Source organism: Lipomyces doorenjongii (assembly GCF_038497915.1).
Source record: "Lipomyces doorenjongii strain NRRL Y-27504 unplaced genomic scaffold V1508scaffold_91, whole genome shotgun sequence".
NCBI lineage: Eukaryota > Fungi > Ascomycota > Lipomycetes > Lipomycetales > Lipomycetaceae > Lipomyces > Lipomyces doorenjongii.
In genome coordinates this window covers 10095-31448 of record NW_027118158.1, presented here as the reverse complement: position 1 = coordinate 31448, position 21354 = coordinate 10095, and the positions used below count along the sequence as shown (strand labels likewise).

At 46.7% G+C, this 21354-nt stretch overlaps 5 protein-coding genes across 5 annotated transcripts; 4 read left to right on the top strand and 1 right to left on the bottom strand.

Annotated features, from left to right (window-relative positions):
- The first annotated feature begins 762 nt into the window (after positions 1 to 762).
- On the top strand, positions 763 to 2568 carry V1508DRAFT_426114 (major facilitator superfamily domain-containing protein). The gene has a single exon (XM_066941525.1). The coding sequence runs from the start codon at positions 1057 to 1059 to the stop codon at positions 2560 to 2562; it is 1506 nt and encodes a 501-aa protein (XP_066792971.1). The 5' UTR covers positions 763 to 1056; the 3' UTR covers positions 2563 to 2568.
- A 2257-nt stretch (positions 2569 to 4825) lies between these two features.
- On the top strand, positions 4826 to 6781 carry V1508DRAFT_294850 (Metallo-dependent phosphatase-like protein). The gene is made up of 7 exons (XM_066936571.1): positions 4826 to 5236; positions 5296 to 5451; positions 5503 to 5558; positions 5613 to 5828; positions 5881 to 5985; positions 6039 to 6396; positions 6458 to 6781. The coding sequence occupies exons 1-7, from the start codon at positions 5107 to 5109 to the stop codon at positions 6610 to 6612; spliced, it is 1176 nt and encodes a 391-aa protein (XP_066792970.1). The 5' UTR covers positions 4826 to 5106; the 3' UTR covers positions 6613 to 6781.
- Positions 6782 to 6855: 74 nt separating this feature from the next.
- Positions 6856 to 9290, bottom strand: V1508DRAFT_376787 (major facilitator superfamily domain-containing protein). The gene is made up of 8 exons (XM_066937605.1): positions 8830 to 9290; positions 8720 to 8772; positions 8364 to 8654; positions 8155 to 8299; positions 7782 to 8097; positions 7558 to 7719; positions 7294 to 7495; positions 6856 to 7232 (listed from the first exon to the last, which is right to left on the bottom strand). The coding sequence occupies exons 1-8, from the start codon at positions 8974 to 8976 to the stop codon at positions 7064 to 7066; spliced, it is 1485 nt and encodes a 494-aa protein (XP_066792969.1). The 5' UTR covers positions 8977 to 9290; the 3' UTR covers positions 6856 to 7063.
- Positions 9291 to 10073: 783 nt separating this feature from the next.
- Positions 10074 to 11177, top strand: V1508DRAFT_360877 (4-hydroxythreonine-4-phosphate dehydrogenase PdxA; the record flags this gene model as incomplete). The annotated part of the gene is made up of 2 exons (XM_066937160.1): positions 10074 to 10660; positions 10718 to 11177. The coding sequence occupies 2 exons, from the start codon at positions 10074 to 10076 to the stop codon at positions 11175 to 11177; spliced, it is 1047 nt and encodes a 348-aa protein (XP_066792968.1).
- Positions 11178 to 15272: 4095 nt separating this feature from the next.
- Positions 15273 to 16860, top strand: V1508DRAFT_426102 (uncharacterized protein). Its single transcript, XM_066941524.1, has one exon. It carries the CDS (start codon positions 15645 to 15647, stop codon positions 16380 to 16382), a length of 738 nt encoding a protein of 245 aa, XP_066792967.1. The 5' UTR covers positions 15273 to 15644; the 3' UTR covers positions 16383 to 16860.
- The last annotated feature ends 4494 nt before the right edge of the window (positions 16861 to 21354 follow it).

Below are 21354 nucleotides of genomic sequence, written 5' to 3'. Positions count from 1 at the left end.
AAAGACCGTCATAACGCGCTGTAAGGTGTCGGTCAGTTTAGTAGCTGGCTTAAGTTAGCAAAGACCGAATGAGTAGGAAATGACTCATTGAAATGGCAAAGCGCCGACTCTATGGCCGTCGGTCGGTGTTGAATATAATTAAGGTTTCATTGGGTCCGCGTTTAACACCACCACTTTGTGCTGTTTTTATTTACCAATTGCGCGTTATAGCTACCACCTGTGTTCTACTACATTTGTGTTCAGGGTAACCGGTTGTGTAATATTTTTAAGGGCAATAGCAAACCCCGCCGGTCACCAGGGCAATAAAAGGACAAAATAGAAGGAAAAAATGTAGAAAGTCAACAGTCGGCTGGTAATCTGAAACCCTATATTAATATCACATGATCAACATAATTTAGTAATTTCTCATATTGTTGAGATGACTTGCTACAGGGTATCCGTACTGGGTTATGAATCCGTTATCAATCCTCCGAGATTCTGCCTTCAGAGTCATCTTCTGATCTTCAAAACCCTTAACACCAGTCTGGTCTAGATCCGGCAAATCACCAAAATTCGTAACAGCTCTACTTGTCATGTCAGTCCTCACCTACCATATATCCGATCGGTAACCGGCAGAGCTTTGGAAGGTGCTTATCCTACTTACCCCGCAGTTTGGGTCTGGTGACGCAAAGGGTAATTGTCGGCCCAATCCGCTGCGGGGAAAGCTTATTCCACCAAATATGTGCGGCGCGCAAGCTTGCCTGACGGAGTTTTACGGCGCATGTTTTACCGATTTCCGAGGACCTACGTTAAAATATCGGGCCCCTACCGCGCCACTTATATTATTAACACCGTAACTGCAACCAAATACTGCTACTAGTGTCCACCCCGCATGCGCCGCCGGATAAATGTAAAGCTTGTTTGAGTGGGGGTGATTCGCGGTGGGGATTCCGCCACGATCGTCTTCAAGACGTGAAATACACTTAAGGAACCCCCTTCCTGAGGCTATTCGCTGTCCGACGTCTTTCTGTTTATTCATTTAGTTTAAGTATACAGTATACCTACACAGCCACCACTATGCCGGACCCCGAGCACACGACTGCCTCGCTCACGATGGAGGATATAAAGATCGACGACAAGTTCATGGAGAACATGGACGAGAATGCGGACGCTGGAGCGTACGCGGCTGCGGCGATTGTGTTCACCCCTGAAGAAGAGCGCCGGTACCTTCGCAAGCTCGATATCCGACTCGTCTCCTTGTTGTCCGCGATCTATCTCTGCTCGTTTCTGGACCGGTCAAACATTGGCAATGCGAAGACCGCCGGAATGTCTGCGTCGCTCAAACTCACGAGCAACCAGTTTTCCTGGTTACTGACGATTTTCTACATACCTTATATCGTGTTTGAGTTTTGCACGCTGTTTTGGAAGGTGTTTCCCGCAAATTATTACGTTTTTGCAGTCGTCTTCTTCTGGGGCATGGTATCGGCACTGCAGGCGGTGACGCACAGTTGGGCCGGGATGATGGTCCTGCGGTTTTTCCTCGGTGTTGCCGAAGCTGCCTATGGCCCAGGAGTGCCGTTCTTCCTCTCGTTCTTTTATCACCGCCATGAGATGGCGTTCCGGTCGGGCCTTTTCTTTTCGTCAGCGCCGCTGGCGTCGGCCTTTGCTGGCGCGCTCGCATACGGCATCACATCTGGCACCTCCAAACTCGCAAACTGGCGGTTGCTATTCTTGGTCGAGGGCATTCCGAGCATGCTGATGGCCGTCGTGGCGCTCTTCTTCCTTCCCCGGTCCGCACCGGAAGCAAGATTTTTCAATGCCCGCGAGAAGGAAATTGCGGTGGCTAGGCTCGCACGTCAGTCGGGCGAGACGTCGCACAAACTCGGACTCAACATGAAGCAAATAATCGAGGCCATGCTGGAACCTCGGTCGTGGATCATCGCGTTAATGTTTTTCTGCGTGAATGTGTCGTTCTCGTCCTTATCCGTGTTCATGCCGGAGATTATCAACTCGATGGGCTACACGTCTGTACACGCGCAGGGCATGAGCGCGCCGCCGTATATTATTGCCTGGATGAGCGTGATCGCGACGACATTTTTGGCGGCAAAATATCATATCCGGTCAGCATTAATCATCCCGTTTTCGGTCGTCGGTGCTGTCGGGTATCTTATTCTTGCGCTCGTCACGGTCACGGGCGTGAGGTACTTTGCAATTTACCTCTGTGCAATCGGGATGTTTACGACCGTCGGCGTGATCATGCCGTGGTCGGTCGACAATCAGGGCACGGACTCGAAAAAAGGTACCGGAATGTTCTTGCTCAACCTCGTTGGACAGTGCGGCCCCCTGCTGGGAACGCGGATGTTTCCTCAAACCGATGCGCCGTACTATCGTAAAGGGATGTGGGTCTCGTGCGGGTGCTTGTTCGCAGTCACATTGCTGGCTGTCATCTTGCGGTTTTACTTACAGCTCCTGAATCACAGATTGGACAAGCGGTGGGGTCCGGTCGAGAGCCAAAATGTGGAAGAGCTGCAGGAAGTTGGCGTTGATAGGGAGTTTAATCCTACGTATCGATATATTTTGTAATCTGCCTTACCTAATGCACATACACAGTTAATCCCATGCCAGGCAACTCGTCGCAAGCTCGTCAAAAGCGAACTTCCGTGAGAGCATCATGCAAAACAAATCTTTTCATTAACATGCAAACGGCGTAAAGGCAGCTCTTTGACCAAATGCCTGACTTGCTGCGCCAGTCAACGACGCTACTACACAGCGCTGTAACAGCCGAAGGGCTGGTTCTTACTCTGGTTCCTGTGCTCTAATTGCAGCGGATTGACGAGTGACTGAGAAAGCACTTAATTGTCCTCCCTACGGTTATATTCCATCAGTAGAAGCAATCCCTGAGTGTGCGGAATTGCGGGAGAGACAGCGAGTGCGATGATGAGGTTGACCGGGTCGAATTTAGCGCAGTGGTCTAATTTTTTGGAAGGCACTGACTCGATTTAGTATGCGATTCGGGGTGGAAGGAGCAGGAATCTGAGAACGCAGAGAAGAGAAAGGTGTCAGGATATGGCGACTTTTGTTGCTTTTTGTGATTGGATATTGCGGGAGTTTTGAGACTCCGACTCTCGAGTGTCAAACTCGGGTGGATTATGTCATAAGGAAATTGACAATGCAAATTTCCGCCGCCGTCTAGTCAAGTCTAATCAACGATGAAGTCCGGTCACCACGAACTATTTGGCACCATCATAACGGAAGGGGATTTACCGGTTAACGATAGAACGGGCTAGAATTTTCATGAATAGTTTGTTTTGTGGGCCCCTTATCGCTCCTGACTAAGCATTACAATCAGGTCTCTGCTTAGTCATCGGGAGTGCTCACACTGTAACGTCACAAGGTTTAGATCTACCCGGTTTAATGGAACATAGAACCCTAAAAACTAGATGGCAAGGATCAACTTAGCGTGGACGTATTCTAATAATATGATTTGGCACAGTGAAATTGAATTGGGCACCCGGAAGGCCGAGACCGCAGTGATCCGTAGCTACAAGGATCCCACACCCTGCCAACATGCAACATCTCCCCGCGTGTCACGGATGATTCTGTTCTGATTCTGTGCCGTCAATTGTGAAGATGAGTCTGGGCAGGCTGGAATGCCAAGCAGAAGACAAAAGTTGCCCCTGCCAAGCCCTTGACTAGGTGACAATCTCAGTATATAGTATATAGGTTAATAAATCGTCCATTCTCGATAGTCCTCGCCGTCGAAGCTTATAGGACGGTGCAGTCTACGATAAAACTAAAAATTATGGGACAATATCAAAAATGCCGCTGAAAAGTCTCATAATATCAAAATGCCATTGAGCTTCGTACCCCTGGTACCAGCCAGATTCTCCCTCACAGCGATCGTACCTCACGCGCTAAACGTCTCTTCATACACTGCGTCAAATGTTGACTATTAATAATTTATTTAGTAATAAACCAATAACATTATAATTAGTCAATAGTATTATTGGCTTTACTTTCAGATAAGCTGCCTCGGGGTTGTTGATTAATGGACGTCAATACAGTAGAGCCACCGACGATGCATAGTGCTGGGTACGATGGGTACGAAGCCCGGTGGGAGTTTTGATATTATGAAACTTTTTCAGTGGCATTTTCGATATTTGCCCTAAAATTATTTTGTGCGTGTGCCTTGTTGTCCCGTAATTTCCTCGTACGTTACCTTTAAACTCAGCCGAATCAGGTTAATCCCCGTAATCCCCGTTATTCCCGCTGCACGTGGACCGTACTGAATAACTGATGAGGATAAGGTAAGGCTAGTGGAAAATCTGAAGATTAAGCTAAGATTGGATTAGCGCCGCGGACGTTCTGTTAAGCAGATCCGAGGTGCGCCAGCCGTTAAGCTCCAGGCAAAAATAGCTTGGAAGTCATTAAACTGAACATACAGCAGTCGATATCTCGAGCGCATTTCTGCTTCAATTCCTATCGACAATCCTGAGCTTAATATTAGTACGTGAATTACGAAACTTGGACGGATTGGACTAGACGATTGGGAGGAACTGAACATTTGCACCTAGTGCGTGAAAGCGTGTCTGCATGCAGTTATAGACTAGCCGAAGCTGGGGGACGCAAATAAATGCCTCCATACTTCTCCACATTCATCCACAACCGATTCGCCAATTGCACAGTATTAAGTTTCAACACGTGCAATGTCCATTGGCTTCCTTCTAAGCATTTCATGTTCGAAGCTACTATTAACTCATCCAACGACTGTATCGGCGAAAAGATAGTCACATTTTTCCAATCATGGATAACGCAGCTGAAAGGCTGTAGACAGTCAACAAGACAAGTCTTTCATTGGTCCACAATAACCGCTTCAATTAGTCCATCGCCGGTACGTCGACATTGTCTCGGACTCGAGGCAACGAAGCATGGTCGAATGAGAACTTCTGATTGGCGACCGATATACCATCCACAATAGCAAGCCGAGTTCATATTCACGTACTCTCTGCTTGTTGTGGATAGATGCCAAGTACTTAAAGATGGAGAATTCTGTGCCTCATAAGAATTCTGTGCCTCATACTAATACCTTGCTCCAAAAGTCAATAGTGACATAAGATTTGCTTCAACATGGTCCGGGGAGTGGAACACGTTCTGATTGCCGCGGCCTACCTTGGCGGTGCCTTGGCGAAGCGTCCCCATGGAAAGTCATTGGTTGCCCCCGTTGGGGCAGAGGTCCTTACAGTTGGAGTCATTGGAGGTACATTCCTGTTTTCCTGACGTAGCTTTTGGACTGATTCAAGGTTAACCTTTGTGCAGACTACGGCTGGACAGGTTGGACTCCAGCTCCGGACCATTTTTGTCTCGAAGTTCTTCCTACATTGAAGGCAGCTAATATCACAATCCCTACTGAGGTCCAAAATGATTGTGATCCTGGTGATAAAACCTACATCACCAATGCCACCGCTTTGCAAGGTGAGGCAATCTTGTGGTCTCCTGTTTTCTCATGCTGACCATTCGTCACAGCTGATACCGCTTCTTATGTTGGACAGGTCTGCAGCATGAAAAACTGCAGTGCATTCGTGAGTGGATCCCATTTGTCACATTATAAGAATGCAATCACTAAATCAGTGCAGGTTTCTGTGGGAGATAATTTCTATGATAGTGGTGTTGACTTCACAACCGGCGGAATCTTGCGCTTCCAGGCCGCCTGGGTCGACATGTACAGCCAAGGAGTGTTCGACTATGCTCCTTGGTACCAATGTCTTGGCAACCATGACGTCGTCAAGGGCCAGAGTGGCGTTGATTTCGAGACCAAAGTCGCTCCTCTCTATGATGATCGTTGGTACTTCGTAATTACCCCTGAGTCATTGATTCTTCTGCTTTACGCTAATATTATGGCAGGGAACGAAAGGACATCCCTACTATTCTTATGACCTTAAAGGAAAAGATTGGACAGCTACTTTCGTTGTTGTTGACTCTGACTGCTTTTTAAGTTCATATCAAAAGGTGAGACTCAGCATCTTCATGTTCTTAGTACCTGCTAATAACGTACACCTTAGAATACCTCGGTTTACTATAATGAATACACACAGAAATGTTACAAGGATAAGCATGTCCAAGTTGAATTCTTGAAGGAAGAATTTGAAAAATCAACGGCTGATTGGAAGTTTCTTCAATTACATCACCCTTACATTTCCGCTGCTGGCAACAATACGGACTTGCTCCCGCTCATCGAGGTTGTCGAGAAACACAACGGTATCGTGCTTAATGGTCATGACCACTGCCTAGCTCATTATGAGTATAACAACACGAATTACATTCTCTCCGGTGCTGCCGGCTACCCTCAGGCTGGTGATTGCAATAACGGCATCAAGACTGGCCCATTTGCAAAATTCCTTGCCGCCAACGCAGAAACTGGTATGTTATACCTTAGCCTAGATACGTATAGTATTGCAATTCGATGCTAATAGTTCTATAGCGGCTAGTGGATTTGTCACAATGGACATTAGCAAGACATCTGTTAATGTCGAATACCACGTCCGGGATATGCAGTATCTCAATAATGATCTGTACCCAGTCCAGCATGACTTGAAGCCGTTGTACTCGTTTGAGATTACTCAGCATTCAAAATGATTAAGATAATATAGCTGGGTTGGAATTTTCAGATTCTTAGCACTCTCATAATTTTTATTTCGAAAAGCGGAATAATTGGGCCTAACTAATAATAAATATTATCGTGTGTGTCTGATCATTGTGCTGTTATTATAGTGCACCTTAAATCAATTTATTGTGACGTCCAGAGAATAGCATTGTCGACAAAGAACACACAATGGACACTTAAATACTGCCCAAGTATCTATTTTCTGGGCTATGCCCCAACGGAATACCTCAACGGGTCATGTCCGCCATCCCCGCTGTAGTAAAACAGTACAAATGTACGCATAATCTAGCTATTAGATATAGGATTATGGAGAACTCAATTACATTCCTCTCGTAGTATTTCAATACATTCCACTTAGTCTCCTTCCTATCGTAAAGGCAAGCGACGTGATCAACCAATTCTTGCGCGGATCCAGGCAAATAATTACGCTTCACCTTTAGCTTCACCAATACGGAGCCCTCGCTGACGTTGCCTGCTAACTTCTGCAGCCACTACCTCATCGGGGTCGGGGGCTTCAACAGCATGCTTTTTGAAGAGATAGCCCGCAACTGGGGCAATGATCCAGATAGCACCCATCCAGATGGTTGTAGCACTAATAAAGCAGGCATGTTAGAGAAAAAGCCAGACGGAAGCGTCAATAAGAAATGGGTCACCTGAATCCAGGAATATAGCGAGGCGCATCTTTAGCTGGCCATAGGAAGACGCCATAGATGGAAGCCGTATTGCCAAGAGCGTTGACGAGGCCGATAGCGACAGCTCTCTTTTCGGCGGGGTGGCCAAGAACATTTGCCACCCACATGAGGACCAAAGGCGACGTACCATAGATACAACCGAAGGCAAAGATTGTAAAGATATCTAATTCCGCACATATCAGTCACTGCTATGATACCTAATAACAATTGTGAAGACAGACGTACATCGGACAATATGGTTGCTGCTGGCGGTGACAATGATGAAGCACACGGTTCCAATGCCGGCGAAGACAGAGACGACCATGGACTTGTTTTTGAAGTAGTCGGCTATACGCGACATTCCGACAATGCAAACTACAGCACAGGCATAGGGAGGAATAGTGTGATCTGTGTCAACTTTATTAGAACGAGCAGTGCGGGTGAAGGTGAAGACCACAGGAGAGACTCACATTGTCCTTGCCAACTCACCCAGCCGAACGAGCCAACAAGCGTGGGGATAAAGTACTGGATCGTCTGGGCACCCGTGACGAGGGCATAAAGCAAGGCAAGGATCCAGGCTCTCCAGTCGGTCACGACGAACCGAAGTGCAGCCCACTCTTTAGTTCTGCCATGGGCGCCCTGGGTATTGCCGATACCGTCGTAAGCGAGACGCTGGGGGGCCAGCAGTTGCTCTTCGGGGGTAAGCCAACGAGTGTTAGACGGGTAATCGGCCATGAAGAACCAAAGAAAGCATCCCACAAAGCTGGAGCCAACGCCGTCGATGATCTGTACACGTGAATAGTCAGAGCATTGGACGATGAGTAACAATGGAGGAAAACATACAAAAAGCCACCGCCACCCAGCTAACCCACGAGCACCGTCGAGATATTGAGTGATCAGACCTGCCAAAAGTCCTGAGAGCCCTCCAGCCACGGCGACGGCGGTGTAGTAGAACGCGAAGCGACTGGCGAGCTCATATCGCCGGTACCTGGTTTGGTTCTGCGCTTTAGCCGAGTTTCGTCTTCTGAACGCTGGACGGGAATAGAGCTTACCATGACGACATATAGAATGCGATGCCAGGCGCGAAGCCCGATTCAACAAATCCAAGAACAAAACGCACACCTGCCAGCTGTTGCCAATTCTGCGTTGCGCCCATGCTTGCGGCGACCGCGCCCCAGCAAATCGCGAGACCAGAGAGATACAACGAGGGTCGCACACGGGTAAGGAGCATGTTGGACGGAATTTCAAAAACGACGTAGGATATAAAGAACACGAGTAATATCAGAGAGTACTGAGTAGAGGAAAGCTTGAAATCATGGGCAAGACCACCAGTCTTGGCGTTACTGGCGACTCATTCATGTCAGTCTCGTGAGCAGCTAGTCCCGAAGGGAGATAAGAGAAAACAAACCCGATGTTCGCACGGTCGAGGTAACCCAACACGAAGAGGAACCAGCAGCAAGGCTGTCGGAGTAATGGTTAAACACATATTTTAGACAAGCCATGAAGGAACAAACATACAATGACACGAAAGTCTAGCTTGCGTAGGAGCTTCTTCTCCTCGGTGGAGCCAGGAACGTATGCCGCCGCCAAAGAGACGGCCGTCACATGGTCAATGTTCTCGCCCCATTCCTGGGTGGATTTCTCATCCATGGCGTTGACAGACATTATAGTATCTTTACTAAGGCAGGAAATCCGCAAAAGTCTATGGGCGAGTATCTCTCCAAAGATTGAATGTCAATCAAGGCTTTGCTATCAAAACAAGGCGAGAATTAAATGACGGTGTTCAGACTTAACATCATATCAGTATTTATAAGTTGGATGTTGTCGCCCCATGGGGTACACGCCCACGAGTCATCTCTCGTCATTGATGTGACGGCCATCTCCACCTCGAGCCGCCTTGGAAAGTGGGGAAGGTTAATTCGGAGTCACAGAGTTTGATCCGGAGTCGTGCCGAACAAAGTGAACGACGAGAGAATTCGCTAAAGCGCGGGGCTATCTCAAGGAAGCTCGTGCCAAGAATTACTCGGCACAGTCTGAGGCTCAAAAAAGAACGTCACTGCCAAGAAAAGCAATATACGCTTCGACCTCCCAGACGCTTATACCCCCACGCAAACATTGGGGTAAGGGCATTTGTTTACCCTTTGGGAAGTTCCGAGTACACAATTTTGAAGCTTAACGCAGTCTCGGAGCCCTGCACCCGCATGCCAGTTGATGGGACAAGAGAACGCTTCAGGCCTTTCCCAGATTCTGGAAAAAGACCCATTTCTACGGAGACGAATCACGCATCGATTCCGCTTCATATAGCTCAGTAGCTCTTTCGAACTGACATTGGACAGGGTGTATCACCAAGACGGATCTCACGGCCGGCCCAAAGCTCTCGCTTGTCAATTGCATCAGTTAGGCGCAACGTCAAACGTATGCAAAGTGCGCCCTTTAATGTCACGCGGGTGCATATTCCTGGTACTGACAACTCAGCTGACCAGCAAATACAAGCGTCCAAGGACAGGGATTTTGACAAGTAGTCGTATCTTGTGATCCGGATAACCCCTCCTCCGGAGTTCGGAGCAGCTCCGAGCTCTATTGACGACTGAAAAGTGTGGGTCACAGTGCGGCTACGGACTTCTACTCCAACACATATAATCAAGTTCGCCACGTAAGTTCTCCCACTGCTCTCCAGACAGAAATTCTTCAGCTGGACTTTGAATAAGCAAGAAGAGCTGCGGTTTTTTGAACTGCCGACAAAGCAAGAAATCTACATCGTCATGATCAACGGCACGCATGCGGGTGTCCGCACGCGGATCGCTATAACGCTGGGTGACCCCGCACGAATTGGCCCTGAACTAGGAGCCAAAATCCTTGCTGATCCTCAAAACCACCGGAAAGCCGACATATTCGTCATGGCGGACCTCTCTGAAGTACGGGCTGCAGCTTCTTCAGCGGGCGTCACGATCCCGATCGCAGATATCGCGGGACCAGATGGCGTCCAGGTCCTGGATGATAGAACGGCACCTGCAGTAAATATCCAAGCGGCCGAGGTCTCTGAAGAAGCCGGCAAACGGGCTCTGTATCAATTAGGGCGCGCCCTCGACATGGCGAAAAGGGGTGAGATCGACGGAATCGTCTTTATGCCACTAAATAAGACGTCCCTGCATTTAGCAGGGATGCATGAGGAGGACGAGCTCCGCTGGTTTTCCAATTACCTGAAGTATGAAGCGTTCACGACCGAGATCAACGCCATTGATGGGCTCTGGACAGCCAGGGTGACTAGCCATGTCGCCATGAAGGACGTGGCTTCGTTGATCACGCCCAGTGGGGTGACGGATGCAATTGCACTGATTGACCGACTACTGTATGTATCTTTGATAGGACGCCCTCTCGTGAAGGCTGGCTAAAGTCAAATCCGCAGGCAAGAGTACGGTATCGCCCGGCCCCGGATTGGTGTTTGCGCGTTGAACCCGCACAACGGCGAAAACGGCCTCTTTGGGCGCGAAGAGATCGATGCCATAGTCCCGGGCGTGAAAGCCGCCGTGTCCAAAGGCATCGATGTGCGGGGACCCTACCCGGCGGACACGATCTTCCTAAGTCTCAATAGCTACGATGGCATCGTCACCATGTACCATGACCAGGGTCAGATTGCACTCAAAGTCATTGGATTTGACGGCGCGGTGACGCTCCATGGAGGCCTGCCGGTGGTGACCGCCACTCCAGCACACGGAACCGCATTCAATATCGTGGGAAAGAACCTGGCGAACACGACAAGCAGCCAGAATGCACTGGACGTTGCAATAGCCGTTGCAAGTCGAAGAGCGGCAAGTCACAAGAAGGCCGGGATGAATGGTACTAGTTCAGTCAGGGTCACAGCTTAAGCTTTGACCAAGCGAGGGTTTTGTCTTTGATCAGCGATGCTAGGCAGCATGGGCACACCCGTCATAAATCAACAATTATCTTCTTCATTAGATTAGATTCTATGTTCTTGCCCGTCGTTACAGTTCAATCTAGACCACTTTTTGCTTATGTCACACCCAAACTTCAAATATTGCAGCGGCAGCGCTTAGATGCTGTTACTGCTCTATCCGCCTTCGAACACTCGCCATACTCTGCAGCCCATGCCGGACACTGTATTATGTGTCATTTCGCTGCCCCTTACCCCTCTAAACCTTTCGACATAACTTTTTTCTGGGCCTAGGATAATATCCATGGCAGTTTTGCCTTATCCATATCCGTATCCGTATCCGTATCTGCAGATTCTCCATGGGTATCTATAAAACTATCTGGGCCGACATGACTCCAAAATTAGTTCTGTCTTGTAGGTACTAAGCCTATTAAGAGCCAGCGTGAAACTTTAGGCTAGTACTCTCTCACTCTCCAAATTAGGCTTAGTGCCTGCCAGCCACGTCAGAAGTCATAAACTCTATGCTTGGCCTCAGACGCGTCATTTACAAGCCTTAATTAGATGTGCCCACGCAAACATGGTTTGAACACAGTACGGGCTCGACATCCGCTGCTGACCCTTAAAGGAATCGGTCATACAACTTACTACCAATTGGGCCGGCACTCAGATGTTTGTCACTTGACATCTAACGCCGTTCACATCGCCGAAATGTGGCTGATGTAACGGTTCCTAAATCCAGGCACAGCGTACGCGAATACGCTGGCATCTCACGCGCGCTATTAAATGTTAGCAGTCATGTCGCTGACGGTCTATATATCATCCTGCTACTCCGTCACGGCCGATTAACAGAGTGTACCGAACCATGCTGCATCGTATTACCAATGGATCCACGTAAACTGATCAAAAGGCTTAAGCGCGGTGACTTGCTCACGCTCGAGGAATACCAGAGAATCGACGAATATCGCCAAAATGAGCGCATTCGTCAACGAAAAATTCGCGCCAAGACTCGACAGAAAATTACTAATACAATAAGGTGCTCGTTACCCCAGCACCATGATCCAGAGTATTTTAGTCGGCAACACACTCAAAGTCCTACTTTACTTGGGCCAACGCTGACTCCGATACGGTGGTCCAAGACGGCTACCGTCGACCAAGACAAGGAGCGGACTCTGAGGTCTCTCTCTCTTGATTATATCCTAAATAAGGATACTTTTACTAGTTCGTGTTGCTCTGAGCAAGTCACGCGGGGACAGCCATGGGAGCTACCGAGCCTACTCTCATGAGAAGCTAAACGGCACAAGTTATTGATGCTGGAGTATCGGAAGTTGATGTGTATCTATGGATTTATTGTAATTTACTATCCTGTGGCATGATTTTCGATATTTTGTACATATATATTATTGGACAAAGATAGTATTTTGTCACAAGTATAATCATCTCAAGTTACACTCACAGTTAAGCAAAGGAACGTAGGAGATTGTGGGTGCGGATTGCAATAGAATTGTTCATATTTCCAATACACCCATTAACTAATTGTAGATGACTGTGCATATGTATTGGGGAACTAGAATTCGCCTAGTTCTGTTATGTGTACAACCAATGAAAACTCCAAACTCCGTAGATAGCAGAGAACCGTATATGACGCCGTCAGCAGCAAACAAAAGAATGCCTCAATGATATACAAGTCGACAAAGAGTAAGATACGCTACCGTTCAAACTTGGGATGAGCTCCACCAACTCACAGTATTGGCTTAGTCCACTATCGCCGGCAAAGATCACTGGCAACAAAGTTCATTGTTTAGAAAATTGGACACGTCAAGTCGCACATTGTCCAAGGAAAGTTCCGCAAATGGGTCAAATATATCAAACCCTTGATAGTCTTTTAATGAGTGTGAAACATCGAAAATTCCAGCAAATGTATTATTCACTTCCAATAATGAGCCAAAATCGTAGTTGCCACTGGGATTTCCTGTATAGGTTCCTGTGGTGCATGGCGTGCAGGCCGGGTCATCTTCAAGCGACAACGATCTTAGGATAAGTTGAGGAGCTGGCGGCGCCGGCGTGGCCGAAGGACAGCGCTTTCGAGCACGATAGTCACTCAATCGCTTACGTTCGCTGAGACGAAAATCGTCTACCAGTCGGCGTTCCTCTTCGGAGAGCTTTCGACCGTTGCGCTCTTCCTGGATCAGTCTTCGGGGATGTCGTGCCATTTCTTGTTTTGGTATACGCCCCGTAGATTATCTCGTAACCTCGTTGTGAGACGGCATGAGAAATCAGGCAGCTGCATTACGCGTCCTTATGTATATATATGATCTTAATCGATATCAATTGTTACTTTTCATAGATTCCCAGTGCTCTGCCGCACCGTAAAAAGAAAAGCGCGGAGGCGAAGTGAGCCTGCGCCTCTCTCATTATACGATTGTTTGGCGGTGGCTGATGGTTGATGGCTAAGAATCTGGGGCAGTGCTGAGGGTAGGGGTTCGGCACGACATCCCTGTCTGCAGAACATTATTAATCTCAGCCTTTATGGAAGTTTAGAAACTCATCATCGTGTATTCGTAATACTTAGCACAATGCTCGACAAATTATTGGCGCCTGTAATCCCAGAGCATAGCCTTAGACATCTGAGCACAAAGCTAATCTAATACATAGGTAGGAACAGCTGTATTGCGTTGTGGCCGATCTGCCCCCTCAGTCGGAGTTTTATGTGCGGACTTCAGCGTAGCAACTGACATCACGCGTATTTGCTGTCTCAAACTAAAATACTCATAGCGACAGAGACGGACTTGCGACTAATAATAGAAATCGAAGGGAAGTTTAGCATGTAACTCAAAATTGAACTAATATACACATTTAGCGATGCCATTCTGTCAATTTAACAAACTGACTTCCCCAGAATCTTTTATCGATTTCACGTTCAGTTGGCCCAGAGCACGCACGACAGCGGTAAATGTGCTGCACGTGTCTGTAAGGTCGCCGCTGTTGTTGCCAATAGAGTAGTGGTACCATCTGTCATCATCAATGCTGTCAGATATTTAGAATGGAATGATATTTGGACTTAATCGGTTGTTACCTCCAAGACGTGTTCGTTGATTGTGGAGCGATGTATCCAGGACTTGGCTGCGTATCGCGTACGCTAATATCAGCCAACTAAAACGACTCCTCGTGAGCCACCGGCTTAAGCTTTAGGTCTTCAAGCATCCACTCACAGCAACTCCGAAGGAAGACGGCAATCAGACTTTGTAGAGTGCTTATATTAAGTCTGCTTGTATTTCGGTGGCCAGTAATATATTTCTCCCCATGATCACATGTACGTCATTCATAAAATTATTTATTTCTGTAATTATGTTCATCATAACGTCATGCACCGCTACAAGACGTGAGATGAGCTTAATGAAGATAATTCATGGCATATTTCCAACATGATATTCGTCCCTCCTTGATCTCAGATATTTTGCAATATCATCGAGGCAGCTTTTCTATCTACTCCAAAGCGTGGCGAACCATTCCGTCCAACATGCAATTTTGCCCTTCGTGCCGATAGCCATTGAAGACAGGATCGTTGAGGCACTGAGAAGAAGTCCATATTATTTATTGTGTATTTAGTGTCCAATGTGGGTCACTAATTGGATTTTGTTGGGAAATGATCCAGAAAGATTCCAAAAAACTACCCGAGATCGACGGACGCAACATCGACATCAGAGACCCCTTCCTCGCTTCTCTAGTGTACCTGTGCTTCTAGTTGTTGAGCGATGAGACGCAGGGATGCGAGACAGGAAGGTGTCGATGTTGTCGACGAATATTTTGGCTGAATCCATGAGGAGTAACTAGATAGCTTATCAAGACATCAGGGTTTACCGATGAAACAGAAGGCCTTCCTCATTCAATTTATACAACATCTAGCTCCGCTATCTCCTATCTTATGTCCTTCGTCGTATCTTTTGTCCTATATCCTATCATATCTCCCATCTGGCGAAAACCCTATATGCAACACGAGTCCCTCCGTAGAATGTCCTCTTAAAAGCCTATTTAGTGCCGTACGCCTGGATGCTAGGAAGCAAACCCTGAGCAAGTAATATGTACCCCGCTGTGCCCCACAGTGTACGGCACATTACTATGGCGCAATCGCGGAGAATTGCCTGGAATGATTTGTCTAGTGTAGTCAATTATTAACCCTAGCTCTCGGACTTTTTATGTCCGTCGCGCGTGCCAATACGCGCGACTTGTCATCATTGTTATCTATATTTGTCATCATTATTTATTATCCTTCATTGTCAGCTACTACATTGATTCCTATATAGATAGAGCTGAATTCATGATGTTATCAATTCAATCACTTTATTGACAATATATAATCTTCATCTAGGATTCGGGATCTTTCACAAATACTACCGGTATCGTCTGAGCAGTTCTGACAAGTATTTCAGGTTCTCCTCCCACTATGGCCAGTTCAATATCCAACATTGTCCTCATTACAGGTGGAAACCAAGGCATTGGCTTTGGTATTGCAAAGAAGCTTGCAATTGAGTACCCAGGGTACCACATCATCATCGGATCACGCGATGCTTCACGCGGTGTCGAAGCTGCTTCTTCTCTGTCCTCGCAAGGTCTCTCTGTCTCATCTGTCCAACTGGATGTCACAGATGATGCCTCGATTGCCGCTGCACGCAAAGACATAGAGACTGAATACAAACGCCTTGATGTATTAATCAACAATGCGGGAATAGCTATCGATCGACGGAACGTCGATTTCACTATGCGCAACGTTCTTCACATGACCTACGACACAAACGTCTTCGGCGCCGCCGCCGTAACAGAGGAATTCATTCCACTTCTAAGGAAATCCACACTCCCTCGATTGGTATTCATTTCTTCCAGTCTTGGTTCTCTTACTAGGGCCGCCGACTTCGAATATCCGTACAATGCTATGCTACTCCCTGCCTACAAATCTAGCAAAGCGGCATTGAATATGCTGATGCTACACTATGCAAAGATGTTGTCAGGAGAGGGCTTTAAGGTCAATTCTTGCTGTCCTGGGTACGTTGCCACAAACTTGACTCAGTTTCGAGGGCCAGGGACCACGGAGCAGGGAGCGGTCAACGCCTGTAGGCTCGCAACGCTCGGTAAAGACGGGGAATCTGGCACGTTTTCGGACAAAGAAGGCATCATAGAATGGTAAATGGAGTTGGAGATATGGTGTTAACAGAGTTGGGTAGTCAGTGGCGTGCGGTACAGGGGAGTTTATATAGTTACATCATTGCTCTGGGGCGCGGTGCTCACTTCGAGGTCGCCAACTTGCACGCCCTAACGTGAATCATTTATTACCAACTAGGAATCGGCACGGATAATATCCAGGCCGATTGTGCTTTATCCATATCCTTATCCGTATCCGTGTGAATTGCTTGTATCCGTATCCGTATCGGTATCCAGATAAATTGGCTGTATCCGTATCCGTATTATGACTAATCAATAGAGGGCTTAATTGGAATGAAAACCTCTGTGATCCAGCAGTCAATAAGAAGGGACTGCGATTCGTCAAATAATGCTCTATCTATCCATTTGAATCAACTCACATTACTCAGTACTTCGCTAGCCGAGAGTCTGTCCCTACATTGAACATAACGACTAAGCACATCTGTTTGTCACGGATACTAGGCATATGTTGTGCCTGTGGTACACAATGTACCTGAGTCAATGATTATTATTGTTTAGAATATATTTGCGTATGATAGAACAAAACAAACGAGGGGTTATATCCCGATGAACATTAAAGTATAACAACTAAAGCAACAAGAAAAACGAACGGCGAAGCCAAACGCAAGACAACAAAGCACAAAATAAATAACGGCAAATGCCAAAGCACGAATGCAAAACAACGCAACAATCAAGAAGAACTGAACAACGTGGCGTCGGCAGCAGTTCCTGACACAGACTTCAAGCTTAGCTAATCGGAACTATCATAGGAATTCTTTAGCAATGTTAAGAGCCTCATGGTTTCCCCATTCATTCGATGCCTCCGCAATCCTAACAAATCCCTGCCACTACTGAAGAGCCGCTCACAAGCCACTTCAGATGCTGGCAATGGCAAGAAATCCCGAGCAGCTCGCGACATTTGCGGATACTCTCCTCTATGGGCATTCCACCACGCAAACAGCCGGTTCTCATTAGCGTTGTTATTTGCGACGCTAATGATACCGTCATCAAAATACCAATCAATGTCGGAAACATGCCTTGACGGTGACTGCGGCTCGTTCTCAGGGGGATAGTGGCCATGCAGAAAGTCTCTCAATTGGGCAATGAGAAAAGACACTGCCACGTCGTCCTCAAGCTCCTGCTTTAAAAGTTGACATTTGAACCGAGGATCCAGAATCATTGCAATGTAGTAAGTATTCACCTCGTCCACAAAAGTAAAGTTCTTTTCGTACTTCCCTAGTCCAGTACGAACAGCACTCACCAACACTTGATCAGTGTCTTTGAGCAATCCTTCTCCATTAGAGGCATCTTGAAAGAGCTCCTCTAATTCGTAGTATAATGCTATCAAAAGACTGAGCTGAGGCTTTGTGTGCGAAACCAATCGTGTGAACTCGTCAAATTTGCTGAGTATATCCCGTAATTGACGAAGTTGATTCCAATCCTGAGTCGTAAAAGGCGTAGTCCGATTGATTCAACTTCCATAAATCGCCTAACTTGCCTGTATGAGCCTAGACTTTCTTTCAACATCTGATACGTGGAATTCCATCGCGTGCTGACATCATATTGGATTATCTTTTCAGGAAGTTCCTCTTAACGACATAGCCTTTTCCATCGATTACGACGTTGAGGGCTGCGGTCTATCCACAGAACAACTATACTCAGCAAGCTAAAGGCGACAACTCGGGATCAAGATCCTTATTTGCTTTGAGAGCTTCGCAGGCCAGATTTGCAGTTATGGTTATCTCCTGACTTCAACGCGATAAGAATGTCACCTACGATCAAGTATATCACATGTGCAATGCATCTAATATAGCTCGATTGTCCCTCAAATCGTATACTAGGACGGTCATTACCCAAAAGATGCTCTGTAGTGTCATGTTGATCCAGGAGAATGGCATGCAACTCGGAGATCAAGACTTCGTTATTAGAAGCATTATCTCCCGTGATCGTGAAAAGCTTTGGACCGAGTTTCAGCTCTTCAAGGAGGTCGGAGACCACTACCGCCATGTTCTCTCCACTGTGAGTACCTTTGAGCTCTTTGAATTCGAGAACACGTTTTTTATAGACGAATTCAGGTGTCAGCCAATGGCCCACGACACCAAGGATCGAGAGATGGTTCTTGCTGGTCCATACGTCAAGCGATAATCTTATTGTCGTACAAGTATTATCTAGTTCCCCTTGAGATTCTTCCGACTCTCCTTAAATTTTGAAACGAGTCGACGCTTCACTGTGCTTGCGGAATTGAAAGGGAGTGTAGTACCGGGTAGATCTCTGAATATTCGTTGAAATGGTTGAGACTCAATTGCCATAAATGGTTCCGATTCCTGGACGATCCAACGCAAGATATTCTCTTCCAGCCGCTCTTCAACCCCCGATCAGGTTTGCTCAGAAACGATGTGATGTCGCTTGAAGCTCTAGGAGTAGACAATGGAATTAAAGTACGAGGCTTGAATACCTTGTGCTGTTTTCGGAGATGTGTACCCAAATTCCCTGACGACCCTTGAAGCACTGTATCTGTAGCAGTCCAGGAACAGCGACTACACATAATCAGCCTATCTGGACGACTCTTGTTAGTTACCTTGTGGATATATGTTGTTTCGAGCTCTGTTGTTTGGAAATGTTCCCATACCCATGACTTTGGTGGCATCGGCCGACTTTTGAATGGTTGGCGATAGAGAAAGATAGCTCTCAGCATCGACTGCAAGAACTTGCGACGCAGATTCATCACGAGATATAATATCATCTGAAACTGTACTCGACTGGCCCACATCAAGGCGACGACGAGAACGGGAACGTAAACCTTCGTCAGATTCGCCTTCATTATCAGTACCCAAATTCATGGCATAATAATCAGGACGCTTAGTTCTAGAAGGGCGCCCATGAGTATTGCAAATCAGAATTAGAGTCCATGGTATTCAAATACGAGATCATAGAAGTGATCAATCTTCAGCAGAAATTCTTGTCAGAAAACACAGATGCGTGCTCCACATATTGGAATGACAGCAGCAGAAGACATCACGGAAGCCCTAGATTTTCTGTCAAGAGAGGACTTCTTGACAAGGAGAATAAAGATCCAGGATCATGACGTAGAACTTGACGGATTCGTATTCGCTGATAGGGAAAATATTGTGATGCTTCGCCAACGTGGTTACATGACGTTATTCGACTCTACATATGGCACGAACTTCCACAATTACGCCCTGTTCACGTTTATGGTCCGAGACGAGCACGGTATCTTTTTACCATGCGCTCACGCAATTCTACAGTCCGAGAAATCTGATGTGCTCTGCAAAGCATTGCAAACGCTAAAATTGTGGGCATTGGATTGGCGTCCTCGATACATATGAACTGACGGTAGTGCTACATCACGACACCATGAAAACTCAAAACTGAAAATTGCCTGCGACAAAATCCAAAATTTATTTTTTTTGTCCACCGAAATTTTGGCGCCCGTTTAAGACTCAACGCCTTCGTTCCTCTTCTCCCCGACATTATGCTGACTCACTCTGAACGATGGCTGCCACTTGCGTGAGCCGCTCGCTTGTGACCTACGTTATATGATATGATATCAGACAATATTACGGTTTGTGATAAGACCATATATGACCATATTGAAGCTTACATTATACCTGATTTTTAGGGTTTATAAGATGAAACAAGCGAGATATACATAATTCAACATACATAAAACGTAGTACATCAAATCAACCACATACATTCATATCAAATCAATATACATTAAATTATCAAAAATGACTTCACAATCATCTGATATACTGTTGCAACGCGACAGCGAGTTATTTGACATCGTGATTCACCAGTACTTAATCGTACACAGTCGTCTTCTTCTCTGGATATGATAGCCTCTACTTCCAGCAAATCTCTGAGCAGCGGCTCAATCTTGCCGATGTTGAAGGCAGTCCAACAGACAATCACAGTACAGCTAGCTCTTGGGTGGCCTCGCCGATCTCAAGCCTGCTGCCCAATAGCTGGTCTGTCGCAGTTTAGTGTCGGGCAGTTAATGGTAGAAGTGGACTTCAGTGTCGGAGACTACAGTGATTGCTGGCTTGATACCAACCTGAATCCCTGATACCAATCCCTCAAGGCCCCTACATCCGGGGTTGAAATTGTTCCAGACTCCCTCTGGTATCATTTTGTGGCGAGTGAGCGAACCAGGTTTTAGCATGTTCCCAGCCGAGAGCCGCGCGGCATATTCCGACACCCAGAGCGATATGTTCAAATGGAGTCGCTATGCTCTACAGATAACAACGGGACTGTAAGTCAGTAAGTACTGTGAATGATCTTGCGGCCACATCACCTGACGCCATATAATGACAGTGTACCGACAGGCCAAACTATATTAAACGAGTGCGTGGTAAAATAGAAGCGCATGAATTTCCTCAGATCGTGGCCTAAACCGGAGTCGCAACTCACAAGACTATCCATTCAATATCCGGTGCAGTACGCTATCAGTGTAGAGTAAATTAGCAAGCATTGTTACCGTGAGAAAGGTGCATCCGTGTAGGATCTTCGATGACTGCGAAGTCTGAAAGGCATCTGTTGACTTGGCACCTGACAGCGGCAAGGTATATCGGCTGACTGCGGGGGGTCGATGCCTAAACTGGAAACTAAAATAAATTCAGATTCTTTAAGGTAAATCCATGAATCAGAATTGTTCGTCTAAACTTGCTGTGTGGATTAGGGTAGTAACATTCAGTGTAGGTGTGGTTGTTGACAATTGCTGGTCCGGCCGAAATGTAATGCAACTCTCAGGGATACCATCTGTCAACATCAGTCAACATCTTACGTGCTCGTTGCTTGTTTAGCTGAAAATGTCTGCACTGAAGCCCAGCATCTGAACACTGAACACTGAACACTGAACACTGAACACTGAACACTGAACACTGAACACTGAACACTGAACACTGAACACTGAACACTGAACACTGAACACTGAA

Bases quoted from the DNA above. Each gene is read 5' to 3' on its own strand.
- V1508DRAFT_426102 (XM_066941524.1), top strand. From the start codon at position 15,645: ATGGCCAGTTCAATATCCAACATTGTCCTCATTACAGGTGGAAACCAA.
- V1508DRAFT_294850 (XM_066936571.1), top strand. From the start codon at position 5,107: ATGGTCCGGGGAGTGGAACACGTTCTGATTGCCGCGGCCTACCTTGGC. The intron at 5,452-5,502 runs GTGAGGCAATCT...CATTCGTCACAG, and splicing joins CAATGCCACCGCTTTGCAAG to CTGATACCGCTTCTTATGTT. The intron at 5,986-6,038 runs GTGAGACTCAGC...CGTACACCTTAG, and splicing joins TTTTAAGTTCATATCAAAAG to AATACCTCGGTTTACTATAA.
- V1508DRAFT_376787 (XM_066937605.1), bottom strand. From the start codon at position 8,976: ATGTCTGTCAACGCCATGGATGAGAAATCCACCCAGGAATGGGGCGAG. The intron at 8,773-8,829 runs GTATGTTTGTTC...TTACTCCGACAG, and splicing joins AGCTAGACTTTCGTGTCATT to CCTTGCTGCTGGTTCCTCTT. The intron at 7,720-7,781 runs GTGAGTCTCTCC...AAGTTGACACAG, and splicing joins GGTGAGTTGGCAAGGACAAT to ATCACACTATTCCTCCCTAT.
- V1508DRAFT_426114 (XM_066941525.1), top strand. From the start codon at position 1,057: ATGCCGGACCCCGAGCACACGACTGCCTCGCTCACGATGGAGGATATA.